This window comes from Moschus berezovskii, chromosome 21, assembly GCF_049115385.1.
Source record: "Moschus berezovskii isolate FMDL1 chromosome 21, NW_MosBer_1.0, whole genome shotgun sequence".
Taxonomy (NCBI): domain Eukaryota; kingdom Metazoa; phylum Chordata; class Mammalia; order Artiodactyla; family Moschidae; genus Moschus; species Moschus berezovskii.
In genome coordinates, this window is record NC_142480.1 from 64,426,413 (window position 1) to 64,447,922 (window position 21,510).

The 21,510-nt window shown below is 43.0% G+C and overlaps 1 protein-coding gene across 3 annotated transcripts in view; it reads left to right on the forward strand.

The window, feature by feature from the left end:
* ASB7 (ankyrin repeat and SOCS box containing 7) overlaps nucleotides 1-14,412 on the forward strand; it is a 58,249-nt gene extending 43,837 nt beyond the window's left edge. Inside the window, exons 6-7 of one of the 3 annotated variants that reach the window (XM_055417688.2) lie at nucleotides 8,733-8,832; nucleotides 9,183-9,321. In XM_055417688.2, the coding sequence (XP_055273663.1) occupies nucleotides 8,733-8,791 (59 nt within the window). In that variant the 3' untranslated portion in view covers nucleotides 8,792-8,832; nucleotides 9,183-9,321. Of the gene's footprint in view, nucleotides 1-8,732; nucleotides 8,833-9,182 lie in introns of all 3 variants that reach the window. The other 2 variants (XM_055417687.2, XM_055417686.2) reach the window with 2 other exon arrangements.
* Nucleotides 14,413-21,510: the final 7,098 nt, after the last annotated feature.

Genomic DNA, 21,510 nt, shown 5'->3' on the forward strand with positions numbered 1-21,510 from the left:
AATCCCAAAGAAAGGCAATGCCAAAGAATGCTCAAACTACCGCACAATTGCACTCATCTCACACGCTAGTAAAGTCATGCTCAAAATTCTCCAAGCCAGGCTTCAGCAGTATGTAAACCGTGAACTCCCAGAGGTTCAAGCAGGTTTTAGAAAAGGCAGAGGCACCAGAGATCAAATTGCCAACATCCGCTGGATCATGGAGAAAGCAAGAGAGTTTCAGAAAAACATCTATTTCTGCTTCATTGACTATGCCAAAGCCTTTGACTGTGTGGATCACAATAAACTGTGGAACATCCTGAAAGAGATGGGAATCCCAGACCACCTGACCTGCCTCTTGAGAAACCTGTATGCAGGTCAGGAAGCAACAGTTAGAACCGGTCATGGAACAACAGACTGGTTCCAAATAGGAAAAGGAGTGCGTCAAGGTTGTATATTGTCACCTTGCTTATTTAACTTATATGCAGAGTACATCATGAGGAACGCTGGGCTGGAAGAAGCACAAGCTGGAATCAAGATTGCTGGGAGAAATATCAATAACCTCAGATATGCAGATGACACTACCCTTATGGCAGAAAGTGAAGAGGAACTCAAAAGCCTCTTGATGAAAGTGAAAGAGGAGAGTGAAAAGGTTGGCTTGAAGCTCAACATTCAGAAAACAAAGATCATGGCGTCTGGTCCCATCACTTCATGGGAAATAGATGGAAAAACAGTGGAAACAGTGTCAGACTTTGTTTTTTTGGGCTCCAAAATCACTGCAGATGCTGATTGCAGCCATGAAATTAAAAGACGCTTGCTCCTTGGAAGGAAAGTTATGACCAACCTTGATAGTATATTAAAAAGCAGAGACATTACTTTGCCGACCAAGGTCCGTCTAGTCAAGGCAATGGTTTTTCCCGTGGTCATGTATGGATGTGAGAGTTGGACTGTGAAGAAAGCTGATCGCCGAAGAATCGATGCTTTTGAACTGTGGTGTTGGAGAAGACTCTTGAGAGTCCCTTATACTGCAAGGAGATCCAACCAGTCCATTCTAGAGGAGATCAATCCTGGATGTTCATTGGAGGGACTGATGCTAAAGCTGAAACTCCAATACTTTGGCCACCTCATGAGACGAGTTGACTCACTGGAAAAGACTCTGATGCTGGGAAAGGTTGGGGGCGGGAGGAGAAGGGGACGACGGAGAATGAGATGGCTGGATGGCATCACCGACTCTGTGGACATGAGTTTGAGTGTACTCCGGGAGTTGGTGATGGACAGGGAGGCCTGGCGTGCAGTGATTCATGGGGTCGCGGAGAGTCGGACACGACTGAGCGACTGAACTGAACTGACTGAAAACAATACCACTCTTCTCATGAAATCTTTCTTGTTTTGGAAAGCAGCTTTTTTTTTTTCATAAAAATTTATTTCAACTGACAATGAATTTATCACTCTTACTTTAAGGAATCAGTATTTTAAACATTTCTGGATTTGGTGAATATAGATACAGCACACGTAGTGGAGAGGGAAATGGCAACCCACTCCAGCGCAGTTCAACAGCAACACACATAAACGAAAATTCTTTGAGGTCATCCAACTTTAAGAGTGCAAAGAGGTCCTAAAACTAAAAAAGTTGAGACCTATCTGTGTTTAATTTCTACATTCAAAATTTTAAGGACACCCTGTTAACCTCGTGTTTCAGGATTTAGTGATTTTCTAACATATTTCCATTTGCAGTTACAATCTGTGAATAAGCTGGAATGTTGAAAATTACTGCTAGGTCGATGTCAGCATTACTTAGGATCTGTAGAGAGAGGTCAGTGATCATTCCATCAGATGTTCTGGGGGTGAAACAGATTCATTGTTTGTCAGTTTGGAAGACTAGTGCCCTGAGTTGTAGACAGCGGTTTCCGGGATTCACCGTGCACAGGAGCATCAAAGGCGCCAAGGAGTCCTTGAGTAAGTTAACCACTTAACTAGTTTTTAAACACATTGTTTATCTATTCATTTATTTATTTTACATAGCATGCCAGGCTCTTGCATAAATTATTCTTAAGGCAGTGAATATGCCAGTTGGGTTTGTGTTTAATATTCAGAAGAGTCAAAGGTAATGTAATAATCTGTGTTTCTAGTAGTTGCTGTTCCAGTACTTGAAGCAGCCACTCAATATGCTTTAGTGGTATGTAAAAGGTAGTGCTGGGTTGTATTTTGATTTGTATGTTCTAAATAATTAATAAAAGGAATTAATTATTTAAATTAAATTTTAAATAATTTTAATGTGTTTGATAATTTAAGTACTTTATATTTTAAAATATTTTTATTTAAATAAAAATGCTTTAATGATTACACTGATCAGAAAGAATTTGAAAAATAAAGGGCTCATGTTTCTGAGAGAAAAAAGATTAGGTAAATGGAAATGAGTTGATAAAATTGTTTTTCAATGACAATCTGTCAAGTACTTTTTAAAGTAATTTTAATTTACTTTTTAAAGTAATTTTAAGAAAGTGAAATTTAGGCTGTGACTTTCTCAGCTAAGTCCAGACAGCAACAGGTGTGTAAGCAGATGATCATAACAACTCCTCTGCACCGGTGCCCTTACTCCTGTGTTCCTTTCAGATGCTTCTGTTACCAATGTCTTTCACTTTTTGTTTGTTTGTTTGTTTAGTATGACTTACCAAAATAGTGATACTTAATATAGCTCTTTGGAGAAATAATTTGTGTAACACATTTTAACTAAGATTATTTTTGATTATTGATTTTTCTTCTAATTGGGGATTTTGCTGCTGCTAAGTTATGTCAGTCATGTCCGACTCTGTGCAACCCCATAGACGGCAGCCCAACAGGCTCCTCTGTCCCTGGGATTCTCCAGGCAAGAATACTGGAGTGGGTTGCCATGTCCTTCTCCAATGCATGAAAGTGAAAAGTGAAAGAGAAGTGGCTCAGTCGTGTCCGACTCTTAGCAACCCCATGGACTGTAGCCTACCAGGCTCTTCAGTCCATGGGATTCTCCAGGCAAGAGTACTGGAGTGGGTTGCCATTGCCTTCTCTGGGGGATTTTGCTACACTTCTGCATTGTAGTCTTCCTAGGTTATTTAGTCTCAATTATTAAAATTACTTTTAGAAATAAATAGTACACTGAATTTATAATAGGCTAACCTTTATACTTAGCACTTTTCATCTTGCGTCAACATCTGGAATGTCTCCCAGTACCTCTGTTTTATCTCAGTTTCCCTTTTAAGATCCTGCTATGAGCACGTTTTATTCTTTTGCTCTTGTCCCTGAACCCCCTTCAGAGGGCTTAATATGAAATGTATTAAATCTTATTTTATAGGATAAAGGTAGTTGCTAGCTCACCTCAAAATAAGGATCATGGTATTGAAAAATAAAAGGCTACTTTGATTTCACTCTTGGATGCAATCCAGAATTACACAGCATCAGCTTGGATGATGCGGTGCACAGTTCTAAGTCAGATTACACTACATTTTAAGGTTCTTTGATATAGAAAGTATGACCTTATTCTGTACCGTTTCTATCATATTTGTATTACTTTCTGTTTCTTGTGTAGCCTTCTAAGGATTTCTGTTATTTGTTACAAAGCAGTATGTGCTTTCTTTGGCTTAAGGCAAATGCAGAGGTGGCCATGTCAGAAGGAGATATTTAATGCTTTAGGGTGTTTAATTTTTGAAATTATGCTGCAGCCCTGGTTTTGTAATTTGTTCTAGACCAGACCCTTCAAAAGCTGATTTCCTATTTTATACCAGCCCAATTATTACTAATGATGGGCTTCTTTACCAAGTGGAAAGACTAATAACCCTTTGAAGTGTTATGTAATCCCATTGTAATTCATTAGTATGAATAATAGTTTGTAGTGTCTCTGCATCCCCCATAGCGTTTATAGTTCCTTAAATTATATTTGTGTGTGTGTGTGCATGAGATGTCTCCCCCAGGTCCACCCTGTTGTAATCCCATGAGCACAGCAGTTGCTGTTTAACAGCACAGGAGTGAGGCACCTACTAAACAGCGTGTCCGTGTGTTGATTGTTGTTGTTGTCCCTTTATTCTCTCTCTGCCTTCTTTCCTCTCTTTCCCTCTCTCCTCTGCCCCTTTAATCTTTCAGTTCAGTTCAGTTCAGTCGCTGTCGTGTCCAACTCTCCGCGACCCCATGAATCACAGCACGCCAGGCCTCCCTGTCCATCACCAACTCCCGGAGCTCACTCAAACTCATGTCCACTTTGGGACAGCGCATTTTTCAGTACATAGTAGGTGCACAGTGAGTACTTGTGAGTGATGTGTTGACAGGAAAGTAAGTACAGGTGTACCTTGGAGATGTTGCAGGTTCTATTCCAGACCACTGCAGTGCAGGGAGTCAGGCAAATTGTTTGGTTTCCCAGCTCACAGAAAAGTTATGTTTACACTATATTGTCATATACCGAGTGTGCAATAGCATTTTGTCTAAAAAAAAAAAAAAAGTAATAATGACATGCATACCTTAACTTAAAAAGTACTTTATTACTGGAAGATGCCAATCATTATCTGAATCTTTAGCCAGTGGGAAGGCAATGGCAAGCCACTCCAGTTCTATTGCCTAGAAAATCCCATGGATGGAGGAGCCTGGTAGGCTGCAGTCCGTGGGGTCGCTAAGGGTCGGACACAACTGAGCAACTTCTCTTTCACTTTTCACTTTCACACATTGGAGAAGGAAATGGCAACCCACTCCAGTGTTCTTGCCTGGAGAATCCCAGGGACGGGGGAGCCTGGTGGGCTTCCGTCTATGGGGTCACACACAGTCGGACACGACTGAAGTGACTTAGCAGCAGCAGCAGTAGTAACTTCAAAAAAAAGATCACTGATCACAGATAACATAATAATAAAATAATAGTCAAGAGATAATAGTACAATAATAGTGAAAATATTTGAAATACTATAAGGATTACCAAAATGTGATGCAGAAACATGAAATGAGCAAATGCTGTTGGAAAAATGGCATTGATAGACTTGCTCAACTCAGAGTTGCCACAAGCCTTCAATTTGTAAAAATGCAGTATCTACAAAGTGCAATGAAATGAAGTATGCCTGCACCTCTTTCTTCAGTCATAATCTTCTATCCCTAAAACGATTTTCCTGGGAAAAAATGGCCCCTTAAATAGTCTTGGAAATAGCAGTCATTGCAATGGGTAGTCTTCATTACTTTTTATCACGTAGCCTGCTTTTCACCTGGTGCTACTGCCTCCCAAGGTGAGGAAATAGCCATGTATTTGTGGACACCCTCACTTCATCACTGCACAGCTTCTTCTACAAGGTTCCCCCATCGCTGCCTAATCCAAGTCATGTAGTGATTTCCAGAATATTATTTCCATCAGTTTGCCCAGAACTGGGCATCATGCTCCTTTACTATGAAACTGTTAACTCATTTTCTTACCATCTTAGCAGCAGGAAAACAGAGCTCTTTCCAAGAAGGAGCCCTATACTTTTTTGAGAAGGAGAAGCAAAACATTATATCCTTCCAGTATTTAAAATTACTGTTTTAACATATACCAAATACTCTATAACTCTTACTATATGCCTGGTCCTATTGTGAGCACTTTACCAAAACTAATTCTTCTTAACGCTTGTAAGACCTATTGTGTAAGGTCATCCTTAGTTCGTAGATGTGGAAACCAAAGCAGAAGGCTAAGTAGCTCACCGAAGAGCTGCTAGGTCTAACAGTTGATGGTGTAACTGTGGCTTATCCCGTTTGAGGTATTTCTGCAGACAGGAGTTACATATGGTCAAGAAATCTTCAAAAGATTAGATTCCTCCAAAACATTGAGACTGCTACAACACACTGCTTAAGAAGAAGAGAATTCAGTAGCAAATTGAGTAAAGCTTTCTGATATTTAGGCACAGGAAGCACATTTTCCCCTGGAAAGGCTCATGTACTGGTAGCTCCTGCGGATGGTGGCTTTTCTGTAGCTGCATCCCTTGAATTCAACTTGCTGGCTCATCTTGGCCCTCTTGCGATTTATCACAGCCAATGAGGAGAGCCAGTGGCACTTGTAATATTATGCCTGGGAAATTTTCTTACCTAGATTGTTGGGGCATTTCCAGTTTTCCCCTTACCCCAGGTGACATGTTGCCAAACTATATCTTCCCTTTCCTCCAGCTTCTAGTAACATTTGTAAAGCTTTTAGCCCTGACCATCAGCCTCGTCAAAGCTCTTCCCAATGACAAAGCTACCTATTTTAGATATATATATATATTTTTAATGGTAACACCCTACTTCCACATTCCAGAATCTCAGTTATCTAATGCTGCAAAATTGAGTGACTTAAAATGATAATAGTTGGTTATTTTATTTCTCTGCACCAAGCATTGCCATCTTGCTGGGGCCGCTCCACTTGACTGGGGCCTTTCCACCTTCAAAATGTCTCACTCTGATGGCTGGCTAGTTGTGCAGGCAGTTGGCTGGGAGCTCAGCCTGGACTGTTGGGCAGTGATCTCAGTTCCTTTTTGTAGACTTAATGGCCTGGTGATAGTTGTGTGCCAAAAGTGAATGTCTCAAGAGCCAGTTGGGAGCTCTGATTTATGAGTTTCGCCATAGTCAGGAGCCCATCCAGTTTCTCGGAGAAGGAACTCAAATACCATCTCTTAATACAGGGGTATCCAATCACGTTGTTAAAGAAGAGCGTGAGGTCTTTGGAGATCCTGTGCTCATCTTTGGAGAGTGTAGTCTTCCACAAAAGAAGACCCTTTGTCTCCATCTTTCCTACCTTAGCTAAGCAAATTCCAATAATATAATAATTTTTTCACATTGTTAAATGATATGTTTTCATTTAAGTATACATGTATATTTATATATGTCAATTTTATCTCATCTGTTTTGCCTTGAATACATTGTGGTTGTTCTTTTCATTAATACTGTACTTCAAAAGAACCTGCCATCTTTTAGGAAAATCAAATTCTTTTAAAAAAAGATTCAAATATGATTCATACTCTGGTTTGAATTTGTAGATCAAATAGTTTAAGCATTTATTGAAAAATGACAGATAATTTATTCTCTTCCTAAAGGTAGCCCATGAATGGTGATGAAAAATATTTCAAAACAGATTAAGAAATGATTTGCTGTTGACATGGGTGTATTTTGCAATGAGTTAGTTGACTGTTTTATACTCTTAGGACAAGCCTATCAAGTATTCATTTGTTCAGCTAGTATTTGTTGAGTATTGATTGTGTCAGGTGTTGGCAGCCAGAAATCATCTTGTCCTCATGGAACATGTGAGGAAGAAGATGGGCATTAATGGGTAATCGCCGAGTACATGTGAAACATAGTCATGTTCAGTACTCCAGAGAAACGTACTCAGAAAGTGTCTGATAGGGAAGCTGACCTCGTCTGCTCTAGTGAAGAGGCCTTTTCAGCAGAGATCTAGATGGTAAAAAGGATATAGCCTCACCAGGAGAGTCACGAGTGCATACAGCAGCCTCGCACAGATCCTCAGGTGGACATCCATGGAGATCATGCCGCCGGCCTACAGCCGTTCTTAGGAAAGCAGCAGCTTCAGCTGTGATTCTGTTAAGAGACCATGGTTTAGTGCCTCTCTGAAAGCGCAGGATCATACAGGCCTTACAGTGCAGAGGTCTGAGTTTTAAGGTCCCTTTTTCATTTATAATTTTGAATAATGGTGATCCTGTAAACAGGTACAGTTCACGTAGGTACCAAGTATAGCAGTGGTCCTCCACGTATGGCCTGGGGACTCCTGGAGTTAACCAGGCCCATTCAGGATACCGAGATCAAAATGATTTTCCTTGTAATACTAAGACATTATTTGTCTTTTCCACATTCCTCCTTTTATGAGAGTAGGTGAACTTCCCCAGAGACTGGATGATGTGGTTTTATCACAACAGATTGGATGTGAGAGCATACATGAGACTTCAACTATCATCCATTCATCCAGACCTTTAAAACTTGCAAAAATGGAAAGAATGCCATTCTTCTCATTTATTTTTGAAAATATTGTTACTTTCATAACAATGTTGTTTATGTTAACATGTAATAGTCTTATCTTTATTATTTGTAAATGAATTAATATGTATTTCTGAACTTTGTTTTAACTTCTTACATAGTAATTAAAGTGTAAAGAGGTTTTGAGACCAAAAAGTTTGAGAACTGCTGAAGTATGGCATTGTTCTTGACTTTAACCATGTTACTTAATGTTGGAGATGCAAGCAGTCTGTAAAATGGGGATGATGATCAAAGTACTTTGCTCGTAAAAGGATAAAAACAAGTTAGTGTATGTCAGGAGCCTATAAGACTACATGGCACAGAGTACACATTGAACATATGTTAATTTGTATCATTATTGCCATTTAATATGAAAGTAAAAATTTGTGTGAATCCAAACACTTCTGAGGCTCTGTGGCAAAGAATTTTTGCTTTTGTTTGTGTTCATCTCTATTGTTTTGGTGAAACACAGTATTCAAAGGTGAAAGAAATTGCAATGTGTAATTTTTTTTTTTTTTAGTTCAGTTATAGCATAGGTTTTTATTGGCAGATGGTCAGGATGGCTTGTTTGAAGACATGGAAATTCAGGATAGCTTGCTGTGCCTCTTCCACCTTCCTGCCCTCTCTCCCAGTCCGCTCCCTTCTCCCCTCAGCAGGGTTCTGCTGTATCTAGAATCATGGGGAACAGAGGGGCACACCTCATTTGGGAGAGCTCCCCAGGGTTGGGTTCCATGCTCTGGACAGGGAGCTGATAGGAGGAACTTAGTTCCCTCACTTTTCAGGTGGAGACACTGAGGCCCAGAAGAGGGATTTGCTCACACAGGTTCAACCCGCATATTAGAGGCCTACCTGGGACAAGAACTGACATTCCGATTTGTAATGGTAAGAATACCAGGCTGAGAATCAGAAGAACTGGTTTTAGTCTCAGTCTCAAACACTTCAGTTGGTCGTCTGATGTTGAGCAGTTGACTAAAATCACTGATCCTTAGTGTCCCTATTTGTAAAATGGAACTGAAACTACCTACCATCCAGGGCTGTGAAAAGGATCAGTGAGATGCCATATAATGGTACCCAGGATGCATCCTCCTAGCTCATCTCTCTGCTCCTTTGCATGTAAAGTCCGCAGAGAGACACTTCCCAGTGAAATAAAATACTCCTTTCAGAACCTTAAAGCCCTCCTTAAATGTTGTGTTTTGCAGGTTTGTAACATTTTCTTTTTTCTGTCTTTTTAGGACAGCCCAGAAACTTGCAGGACCTGTGCCGAATTAAAATTCGACAGTGTATAGGCCTTCAAAACCTAAAACTACTTGATGAACTACCAATTGCCAAGGTCATGAAAGACTACTTAAAACACAAATTTGATGATATCTGATACACAGAGAACTGTGAGCAAGATTAGGAGTTATATTCCAGATACTTAAAAGGCTTTTTGCCTTGCACAAAGTATATCCTATGCAATTTCTGATTTGCTGTGAAGTCAGAAAGCAGGTATACACTTACAGGTTTTTTTTGTTTGGTTGGTTTTCATTGTAGGGGAGAGATTTTTTTATACACACACACACACACACACACACCACATGCTTGAAGGTCTTAATTTGGTTTCTTGGTCCAAGTTTAAGAGGTCCAAGCTTTCTATACAATATTGCATTTAAAACAATTGTTTTTCCAAAATGACACAAGCAGGTTTGGAGTGGAGAATTGACCCTTTCCAAATTTATGGTTTCATTGGCGTGCACAATATTATAAACCAGCAGAGCACTTGTTACAGTTTGGAGGCACAATTTCACCCAGGGCATCCAGGGTTCTACTGGAAAATGCCCTAAGAAATTTTTTAAGCAATGCTGTCACCTCATTCATTTTAATGAGTACAAATTGGCTGTTTCAAACTGTTCTTTTTCTAATTAGCGTAGCTTTGGATGACTTAAGCCCAGTCCCTCTGCTTGTGGGTGTGCTTCTTTCTGAGTTCCTTTCTTAACAGCTGTACTACACTACCCGGAGACGCTGAGTCTCGACTTCTGTCTCGAGCTGAATTGTGCTTTTAAAACAATTAACGGGAAAGAAACTAACTTTATACAGCCCGTGTATTCTGTTTTTAAAATAGCGCCTCCAGTGCAATACTCTTCCTGGTGTATTTTATCCATTATTCACTTGATGTTCCTCATTCCACAGCTGGCTTTGACATGCCTGTGAGAACAGGAACTGCCACTTTAATTTTAATTGCAGAACATAGAGTCAGTTGCAATTTCCATTTTAAGCTTTGTCTTTTACTTCAGTTTAAGCAGAACATTTCATGTCCTGGTGATAGAGTATTCCCTAAAAATAGCCAAAAAACTGTTAAATCATTTGGCTTTAATGGATAAATAATTTGGGATGGTTTCATGGTGTTTATTTCTTCCCAGTTGAAATAAAATGTCTAAAGGGTAAAATTTCTAATGGGTGCACATTTGTAAGTCTGGTTAATTTCTAATATGCTAATTAAGCATTTCCTATCTCTTTTAAAGTTATACACAGTGATGCTCTTCAGAACAGTTATTTTCTGGGTTGATCGGCATCTGTTTGCAGTATAAACATAAATATGGTAAAGTGTCAATAACAGTGGTTCCAGAGGTATTAGGAATCTGTGGAGATGCCCTTGGAAATGAGCCCTGTGCTTGATGTGTCATCGTATTAGTTCCAGAAGAAGCTTTCAAACTATCCCAGTATTGTTCTTAGTGCTTTGGGAAATTTCCAAATATTTACACACTAGTAATAAATTTATTATCAGAAGTTTACAAAATAAAGGGCTTCTCTTGTCTGAATTTCTAGTTTTAAGTCATTAAGTATAAAGTTATTTCACCTGAAAAGTTTAACTAAGTAGAATTAGGAGTCTCCTCTGACTATCCTTTTTCAGAGCCAACAGTGATATTTCCTCAAGCACAAAATTTATTCTCTTGGATGCGGAGTAGCTCTGGCATCAGATATCTGCTCTGCTGGGCCTGGGCTGGGAGCAGGTTTCTGAACAGTGGGCAGCTTCGGGGAGAGGGTGATGTGAGGGATCACGGATGGGGTACGTAGCCTCTTCTGCAGGGAACCACTCAGAGTGTGGCCAGTTTTGCAACCATCCAAAAACTGTAATTGGAATGTAATAGAAATGGGTGTTCTGACTTTTTTCCCGTAAAAATATCTCCAAAACGTTATCTTCTGAGAGAGAGTCCTTGCGAAGCTAGCAGCTGAGCTGTGTTCTCCTCTGGAAACCAATAATCAGAGCTAAGACACACTTTTGGCATTGGGGACCTGGCATGGCTGGAAATGAATGGTGTTGCTTCTCCCTGAACCCAGGCCAGGGAGACAAGGACGTGGGAAGGCAGGCAGAATCCTGTACTTTGAACAGTGATGTTACCGTTAAACGTTCGCACAGGGCTCATCTCCTCATGTATCTATTAATTTATTCAGTTAGTTTAAAATGATTTTCTTCCCCAGCCATTCAGAGGTCTCCAAAACTAAGTTCACCACTGAGTTAGAGGCAGGAAATTCCAAGTCAAAAGATCAGATGAAGGTAAATTCTTTGTTCTATATTGATGCTTAGACTTCAGAAAAAAAAAAAAAATTATGAGAGCTCTTCCTGGAATCAGAATTTCTGTTTAATGAAGAAGTGTATAATCCCATTATTTGTTTGAGGTTTGATTTTTCTGGAAACTTGAAAAGAATGTTTTATTTTTGTTGTTACTAGAATTCCAATTTTATAGCATCTTTAACAATAACTAAAATGTCTCAAATTCGGTACTGGTGGAATCCAGGGATGAATGTGCAGGTCTGCTCTCCAGTTTGATTGGCAGAGAAGCGCTCTGTAGTAACATAATGAGAACAAATGTTTTCAGAAAATCAACTGGTTTTTCCAGAATCTTGAGAAATGTTCAGAATAGTATCAAATTTGTCACTGATCCTTCTGTTTCTTTTGAAATTTATTATTTAAGCCTGTTACTAAACCTTTATAAAAATATATTTGGCAAGTACACCAAAGACACCAGCTCATAAAAGATTATGATCATTAATGAACTGCAAACCTCATTTTTTGCAAACGGAAGATTTTTTTTTGTGTGTGTAAATATTTGTGTTTATAAATGTACAGCAGAGTAAGGGTGTTTTTTAGATTATTTAATTTCCGTATTTCTAAACTATTTACTACAGAATAATCCACACTTGTTAGTTTGGAGGACTTGACAGTTTTGTTTTTTTAATTCATTATCAGTCATGCTTGGAGCAGCATTTCCGCCAGAGAGTTCAGTGTTCTGGCAGTAGCTGAGCACACATCTGGAGCGTGAGGGAGTCTAGCTTGGTTTGTCAGATGCACACCCTGCGAGACGAGAGTGTGTAGTTTAATTACCGCAGTGGGCCATACAAAAACTGAGGTTCTAACTTTGCTGCAGAATTGCTCATCAGCCCAGAGTGTCATTGGGATGGGGCCCTTGGCCCACAAATTGAGCTCTCATGTAACTCCTAGTGTGTTATATCATAATGTATTTTGTTCTTCCTTTGTAATGTAAGTTTTGCTTTGGGTCAGTTTGAATTAAAAAAGAAAAAGCACTTAAATCTGGTTTAAAAAATAGTGGAACTGTGTTTTATTTCTAATCTGCCTTAACTTTTTAATACTTCCAGCTATTTGGTCAAAAGAAAGAAAGTGAACTCTGCCTTTTATTCCTCAGCAGTTTAGATAATTAAGAATTGGGTAAGAATGTAATATAGGAAACAGCACTGCTTCAGATCATTTAAGAATCCCCCCCACCCCCGCCCTGCTTTTTAACGCATTCTTCAAATACCCTCCAATAAAAGACTGTCTGTCCTCTTCTGCGTGTTGATCGGGCACTGAGCCTTTTGGGGCCAGATTCACCTCTGCCTCCTCTGACTGAGGACAGAGTTTGGACCACAGCATCTCTAAGCACAGAACAGTATATTCAGTTAAACAGTGAATTTGAGGTAGTTTATTAGCTTGCAAGAGATATAACAAAACAACTTTGCTTTCATGCTTCCTCTGTATCTCATTAAGCACAGCTTGATTTAGGAGAGGCCTCAGACTCACGATGGTGTGCTAAGGGAGGGCAGACGACTTCGCACCTCCTGCAGAAATGCAGTGTTGTGCAGCCATAGCCTTACTACAGACTTGTCCAGGATTTGGCACAAATGGAAGCCAAGAATGGGACATTTGAAACTATTCCTAATGATCAGCGGGGGAGTTCAGATGTGAAAAATAGCTGTGTTGCTTGGAAATCTTGAGGTCATTCCTTTTCCAATATGATGTAAGTAGTGTATTGTTTTTTCAGCTGAAGGACAATTTACAAAAATAGCTTACTAGCTATTGATAAAACAGATTATCTAGTTGATAAAAAGCCACCTCCCATGTAGTTGGCTTTCAAAGATAAAGTGAACTTTTATCATTTTGTATTTATGTAACAGTGTGGTTTTGTGTTCTCATAACACATCTTAGAAATTTTGATGTTAGAATTAGCTTCAATACTAGTGAAGATTTTAAATATCCACTGCCAGAGACTGTTATTTAGGTTGATGTAGTCTCCTAAGATACAAAGTCAGTTTGTCTTTATTTTATCATTATTTTGTCATTACCTGTAAGGTTTATAGTAAGGTCTCTTAATTCTTAGATAAAAATGAAAAGGTCAACTAGCATATGGCTCTGCTGATAAATAGTGATCAAAGTCTTACATTTCTCTAAGATCATGGTACATTTTGTAGATACTTATCTTCCAGAAAAACTGATTTTTGAGTGACAGTTAACAATGCTCGATCCCATTTGAAAAGACTGAAGTCCTATGAGAGATCATCATTGTGTGAATAAAACACAAAAGTGGCAGTGTTGCAGTGCGTGAACTCCTCCTGTGGGGCGTCTGCCACCAAGTGTTGCTGTTTCCATTCTTACTCACCTGTGCCGAGTGTCTCGTGCTGGGTTTCAATTGTGCATCCACAGGCTAAGTGCTTTATCAATTCTGAAGACCCATAAACCATTAGAAGTAAAGAATCAGATTAAAGCAAAATATTTCTCCTCTGTTGCAGATATGGCCTCAAAAAAAAAAATCTTGTAATCATGTGTAGTTATTATAATATTTTTTATATTAAATCTTGGTTTGTTCCAGCATCTTAAAAATCTCACTCTTAACCTTTTTTTATGTTTCCTTGTAATTAGGAAATTGTTTTAAATGCATAAAAGTGTAATTTATGTTATATTATGTAGTCATTAAGTGACTCACTTTCTGTGAAATAGCATTTTATGAATCAGAAGTGAGATGGCTGCATTTGGACAAGGGGATGAGTTGAAGCTGAGAATCTCAGTTACGTGATGAGTAGACTGGCGCTTTGTGACCGACACAGAGGGAACCCAGCTGCAGATACTCCCTATTTTATCTGGCAGACAGACTCAGGTTTTTCTTGCTTCTCAGTCTTGAACTAATGTTGCTTTTCTTCCTCTGATAGTTTTGGGTCAGGTCACCACTCAATTTTCTTTTTCTTTACTGAAAAAATAAAAAAGAACACTTGTAGGGGTGGACTTATTGTACATGACCATCTTACATTTCTCTAGAGGTTTTCTAAATTTTCCCTCTCTTGCTTCTGTCCCCTTAACCCTTTAGTGAAGCACACACGTGCACAAGGCATGGCCTCACCCAGTTGCTTTTTTTTAAGTTTTTGAGTTCCTTCCTTACATGGATGGAAATGCAGCTTAATATCATTAGGAAATATAGTGCAGTACCATTTAAGAAGACTAATAAGTCTGGGCTACATCCGTTTTCCATCTTGGGTGGCACCAGAGAGAACAAATTGCATTTCTTCCTAGTTTATTACCGATGTTCTTTTTTTTTTCTTATTTTTTTTTTACTACCGATGTTCTGAAGAAGTCATTTTCTTTAAGTTCGTTGCACAGCGACCTCCTTCAGCCTGGGTCTCATTTGCCTGGATCTCACACAGTGTTTGCTGAAAGAGCCTTAGGTACATGTGGCAGTTGGTCCTCAGCCAGTCAGTTTCTTTCCTCAAGCCTCCGAGGAGCCCAGGACCACGTGGAGGGCAGCATCAGCATTTCTCAGCTCCAGATCTCTGGCACCTCCTGCCAGGACTGTGTTTTGCTGTTCTTCCTCTCCTGCGCCCCTACCCTTCAGCCATCCGCTCCCCTCCCCTCGATGACATGGTCCGTGAGCAGAGGACCCCCGTGATCGTGACATGCGGGCACCGGGGTGGCAGACTCCCAAACAAGCCCCGGGACTCTGGTCATGGGGCATCCGTCCCGCCAGGAGTCCCCCTCCCGGGGCCCCCACGCCTCCCCTTGCAAGTCCAGCGCACTGAGGTGTCTCCACGGGTCGCAGCTGCACCCCCTCGCGTCTCCGGGCAGCCCGGTGGGGACTGAGGTGCAGCGCCCGGCCCGTCCGTGTGCCCTCGCCCTCTCCCACGTGCGGCATGGATGCCCTCTGCCCGGGGAGCGGAGGAGCCCTGCTGACTGCGGTGTCTCACCGTTGCTCCCTTCTGCTGTGCCTGCCTGGTCCTCGCGTAGTGGGCGCTCAGTCAGTATTCCTCACGTGAGTCAATCCAGTCCAAACCCTTGCTTTTACAGGCAGGGGAGCCCTTCTCTCACGGGTGGAGGACTGGGGTGGCTGGGAGCTGTGGGCCTGCCCCAGTGGCGGGCGGTGAAGGCTCCGCTCCGGCTCCCCAACCCCGGAGTCTTCGCGATCCTGGCCTGCCGGCGGCTCAGTCCTCACTCACGTCAGGTGTGTTTTCTGTGGAACAGAACTCGGTCACTTGTTAACAGCAGTGATGGAATGAGATGCGTTTTGGCGAGAGTTGGCAGGGCTCAGGACTTTATACCTCCTGCATTTAAAGCCAGTGCATCCACATCCACAAGACTAATTTCCTACAAAACACTTGCTGAGCGTCCCATCTTGGTCTTCCCGTGCCTTTCTGAATAATCTTGACAGTAAGGAACTAGGTTTGGGGCACCCTTAGGAACAGCATTGCCAGCCTCTGGTTTGGTTTCATTCTGTGTTTACAAGGCAAGCTGAGTAACTGTGTATTCGAGGCTGCAGAGAGATGCCAGTGGCGTTTATGCTCAGCTTTTTTGTTTGTTTCAGTTTTCATTGCAGGCAGCTGAGATTGCGCCAGCACCATCTTTTCATCATATATTGTGGTCCCTCACATTCACAGTCTATTTTTCCATTGAGAGAGGAGTAGAGAGAGGAGCTTGGGCGTTTTGACTTAGAATTAAGGTTGAACGGAAATAAATGTCCTTGTGTTACATAGCAGTTGTTGTGCACGCTTCAAAATAGGTGTTTCTTACCCAGAGGCCTCACCTGAAATTCCTGTAAGAAGCTGATTGGTCAGTTTATCTGTCATATAATGATCTCCAGCAAATAGAAAGTAAGATTTGTTTAGATGTGGTGAGCTAAGTGGAGCTGCCGACTTGGAGGAGGTCATTTGTTAGCTTACCCTGATTTATCAGTCCTTGTGGCTGAGGTAACTGATTCAAATATACTATCCATAGAACGTTTGGAGATCTCATGGTTAAAATTACAGTGGATACATCAGTATCAAGGTAGTCATTTATCTTTCAGCTTCCTGTTGAACCCCGTGAAAGTCCCACTCATCCCCACCCCTGGCAGGTGTTTCTAGAGCGTGAGGTATAGGGCTTAGGGCCTCTGCCCGCGGATGTGGTAGCAGTGATGGAGAGACGCAAGTCCCTTGCCTCCTGCCTCTCCATGTGGGGAGAGCGGGCCCCTCGGGAGGAATGGATCAGGTCCATCGCTACAGTCTGACGACAGGCGAGGCACACCAGGAGCCTGGTTCTGAGCCAGGCGGAACTGGTAGCCACAGCAGCCTTGCCTTGGGACCTTTAAAAACTGCGGGACACTGCCCGAGCCTGCACAGCTTTGCTACCATGTCCTAACCCAGCGTGCCCTAGGAAGCAGCAACTTTTCTGGAGCCTCTTCGGAACACTTGTCTTTTGTCCTGATTCCTGTTAAGTCCGTCCTTAGGTGTATCTGCTCCATAACATGTAAATAACAGGTGCGTGATGCCGTCTAGCCCAGAGGGATGTGTGTGTGTGTGTGACTTAGAAAGAATGCCTGAGATGGCAGTATGAGGTTCTGATGAAAGAAATGTGTTAGGAGAGTATGGTGCTCTCCTCCCTAGGGAGGCGTATGGGCCTGTGGCCCCTCTGCAGAGAGGTCAGCTGCAGCTGTGTGTTGTGAGCAGGGCTTCTGTGTCGAGGGCCACCTGTGGACTTACAGTAACTTGGGCTGGTCACGTCTGGAGGGGATGGGAAGCCAAGGAGGTGATGGAGGGAGCTGGTACCAAGTGTGAGTAGCTGGGAGCTGGTAGTCCTGTGGGTGGTGGGAGCAGAGGAAGGGTCCCACCCTGCTGGGCACTCAGCCTATCCCAGGCTGGTGTCCCTTGGGGCGGCTTCTCCAAGACATTCCTGTCCCGGCCTTGAGGATGCCCTTCCCTCCCAGTCCTAGTTGAAGGGGTCGCCCTGCAGTTCTTTCCAGGGGAGAGAGTGGTCTGCGTGTCCATTTGCCATACCAGAAGCGTCTGGAAGGCAGGGATCTGGCCTTACCTTAGGCTTTGTGGCCTAACAGGACCAAGACCTGTGAGGAGGCAGGCAGTGGTTCCCAGATGTTTAGGGAGTGAGGAGGCAGGTACATAGCCCCTTCACAGCCCTGGGTCTAGGTAAGAAAGCCGGAAGGGAACCAAAGCTCGACTTGTTGCGTGGGCTCTGCTGCTCCGCACTTACTCTCGCTCAGTTCTCACCTCCCTTCCACTTGGTGGGTGTCTTGATCGTTTTCACAGTAAGGAGGCTGACCTGGAGTCCTCCCACTTTGGTCTCCCCCCCAGCTCTGCCAGGCCCAGGTTTTCATGTCTCCTCCCAACAGGAGGCTCCCCTTCCCCAGACTCCCTGCCTTTCTCATCACAGCTACCAGCTGCTGTTTTTCCTTTGTGCCTCTGCTCCTCAAGTTCTTCATGCTAGGAACTAGGAAATCCCCTTCAGGGTATGCAGATGTTGTGTGTGTGCATACACAACTTTTCCGGGGAGGAGGGTCTGGGCCGTCATGTCCTCAGAAGAATATGTAGCTCCCTAGTGTCAGAAACAGCACACTGGCTGACCCCTGGAGCAGTTCTGAGCATCTGTCTCCCCGCCAGCCCAGTGCCAAGGGCAGCTCACCCACCACCTTGGGGGTCCTGCCTGAGGGCCACACTGAGGTCAGTGACGAGCACAGAATCCCCCTCAGGCCCTGATGGCTAGGGCTTGGGGGCTGCTCCCTGGGCACCCTTCTCCCCCACCTTGTCATTTCCTTGCTTAACTGTTTCCATATAGGTCCTGGACCAGGCTCTGTCTGCAGTGAGAAGGAGGGGCAGAGAGACCTGTGAAGCTGGAGGGGACTTGGGGGTCCCATGCCACAGACCCGGGAGGAGAGGCTGCCAGTGGCCTGGCAGCAGGCGTGTGGGCTGGGCCAGCCTTCAGTTGCCACGCGCTCAGTCCTCTGCAGACTCCCATGTTGTCTCAGGGCTGGGATGGGAACAGGACCCTGGAGGATCCTGGATGGTGAGCCTTGATGTTACTCATCTGCCTGAGGCCACCCAGAGGGTCCCTGTTGCCAGAATGGGCCCTGCAGAGGCCCATGGCAAGCAGGATCAGGGGATGGCAACTCGGTTCCCACTCTTGAGCCAGGCTGGCTCCCCAAAGTATGTAATCCCTTGTTCTTGACACTTCCGTGCATTAAGATAAAAGGACAAGTACATAGGCTCCAGTATGGAACATCTAAACCATATATTATTCTGTAGAAGCACTTACTCATAAAGCCTATAATTAACTGCCTACTTTCATGGAAATGCTTGATGTTTGGGGAGTTATTAGGAGGTTCCAGAAAAAAAAAATCTGACCTGACCTGAGATTAACTGATACCATCACTACCTTCTTCATTTAAAATGTTTATAAATTAAAATGTTCTTCAAGCACCATCTGTTTCAGTGGATTCAATGGACAGAAATAAGATGTCTGCTTAGTAGAAGCTCATCATTACATGACAGGTAAGTTGAGCTGTTCCTCCAGTCAGACTGGACCCTGGTAACGGTAATAAAGTTCCTGAGAGCAGTTCTGTGGCCTTCCTGATGCAGCCGAGCCCCAGCCTAGTGCTGCTGGGAGGTTCCTGACACCGCCTTCACAGACTCCACCCTCGTGTTCTTCACTGAGATGTTTACAGAGTTGGGTAAAGTTTGGAAATGCCTGGTGGAGGCCTGCATCCCCGTTCAATACATCTTTGTGGAGCACCTGCAAGGGCCAGCATCATGCCAGCACCAGAGCCAGCCAGCATGGGAGTCCAGATGACGAGGAGTGTGCCTGGGAGTGGAAGGCAGCGGGGCTGCGGTGGGGAGGCCAGCTGTGTGAGACGGGGTGGGGTTGGACGTGACTGAGGGCCTCCAGGTTCCCGGAGTATGGAATTCTGGTGCGCCACTGTGCATCGCTGGGTGTGGGGCTGAAACCTGAGTGGGCATCAGAGTTCCCTGGAGGGCTAGTTAGCATATTGCTGAACCTTCCAGAGTTTCTGATGCCTTAGGGCTGGGATGGAGCCTGAGAATCTGCGACTCTAATGCAGATAGTGTACACACTGCTGGTTTGGAGACTCCCTTACAACAACTGCATTTGAGTATTAAATCTAGGCTCTTCCGTGGCAAATGGGAGAGGATGATAAAAATCTGACAGCTAATGTGAGGTGTCACAGAAACCGCCTACCTACTTGCCATAGTTGTGTGTATAGAAGTTCTAGTGATCCCTAGAAGCCACATGTGAAATGAGTCCCCTTGTTTTATAGGCTTCAGTAGTATGTGAACTGAGAACTTCCAGATGTACAAGCTGGGTTTAGAAAAGGCAGAGAAACCAGAGATCAAATTGTCAACGTCCACTGGATCATGGAGAAAGCAAGGGAATTCTGCTTCATTGACTCCACTAAAGCCTTTGACTGTGTGGATCACAACAAACTGTGGGAAATTCTTAAAGAGGTGGGAATTCCAGACCACCTGAACTGCCTCTTGAGAAACCTGTAGCAGGTCAAGAAGCTATAGTTAGAACCAGACACGGAACAACGGATTGGCTCAAAACTGGGAAAAGAGAACAATAAGACTGGATATTGTCACCCTGCTTATTTAACTTATATGCAGAGTACATCATGCTAAAGGCTAGACTGGATGGTTCACAAGCTGGAATCAAGATTCCCGGGAGAAATAGCAACAACCTCAGATAGGCAGAGGATACCACTTTAATGGCAGAAAGTGAAGAGGAACTAAAGAGCCTCTTGATGAGGGTGAAGAGAGTGAAAAAGCTGGCTTAAAACTCAACATTCAAAACCTAAGGTCATGGCGTCTGGTCCCATCACTTTATGGCAAATAGATGGGGAAACAGTGGAGACAGTGAGAGACTTTATTTTCTTGGGCTCCAAAATCACTGCGAATGGTGACCACAGCCATGAAATTAAAAGATACTTGCTCCTTGGTAGGAAAGCTATGACCAGCCTAGACAGCACATTAAGAGGCAGAGACATCACTGCCAACAAAGGTCCATCTAGTCAAAGCTTGGTTTTTCCAGTGGTCATGTATGGATGTGAGAATGTTGGACTAAAAAGAAGGCTTAGCACCAAAGAATTGATGCTTTCGAACTGTGGTATTGGAGAAGACTCTTGAGAGTCCCTTGGACTGCAAGGAGATCAAACAAGTCAATCCTAAAGGAAATCAACCCTGAATATTCTTTGGAAGGACTGATGCTGAAGCTGAGGCTCCAATACTTTGGCTACTTGATGTGAAGAGCTGACTCATTGGAAAAGACCCTGATGCTGGGAAAGATTGAAGGCAGGAGGAGAAGGGGGCAGCAGAGGATGAGAGGATAACATTATTGACTCAATGGATGAATAAAATTCTTAGAGTTGGGAGTACCAGACCACCTTACCTGTCTCCTAAGAAACCTGTATGTGGGTCAAAAAGCAACAATTAAAACTGGACATGGAACAACAATGGACAATGAACATGAATTTGAGCAAACTCTGGGAGATAGTGGAGGACAGAGGAGCCTGGTGTGCTGCAGTCCATGGGGTCACAAAGAGTCAGACATGACTTAGCGACTGAACAACAACCAAGTTTATGGGTAGCCTTGAATAGCTCTCTATGTGTTATGTGATCAAAGATTACAAATCTTTCCTACCACACGGCAAGCTGACTCTATGTCTAGGCCTTTATGTCTCTAATTATGTTTTGCAACTGCTTAATTTAAGTTGGGCACAGACAAAACCAGTAGCCTGTAGTTCTATTATCCTGCTGTTATTATTCTTCAACCTAGTTTAGCAGCTTGTAGATAATATGTCTGCCAAACATTAATAATGACAGCAGCCCTGGCCTGCTTGGGGGTGGGGGAGACTGACTCTGGCTGCTTCAGCCGGCATGTGCCTTGGCACTGCCCACAAGGCAGGCGGCCAACGGTGCGTCCCATAGATGTGAGGACAGCCAGCATTTTCTGAAGTGCTGATGGCAGGTAGTCAGGCTGTTTGCAGC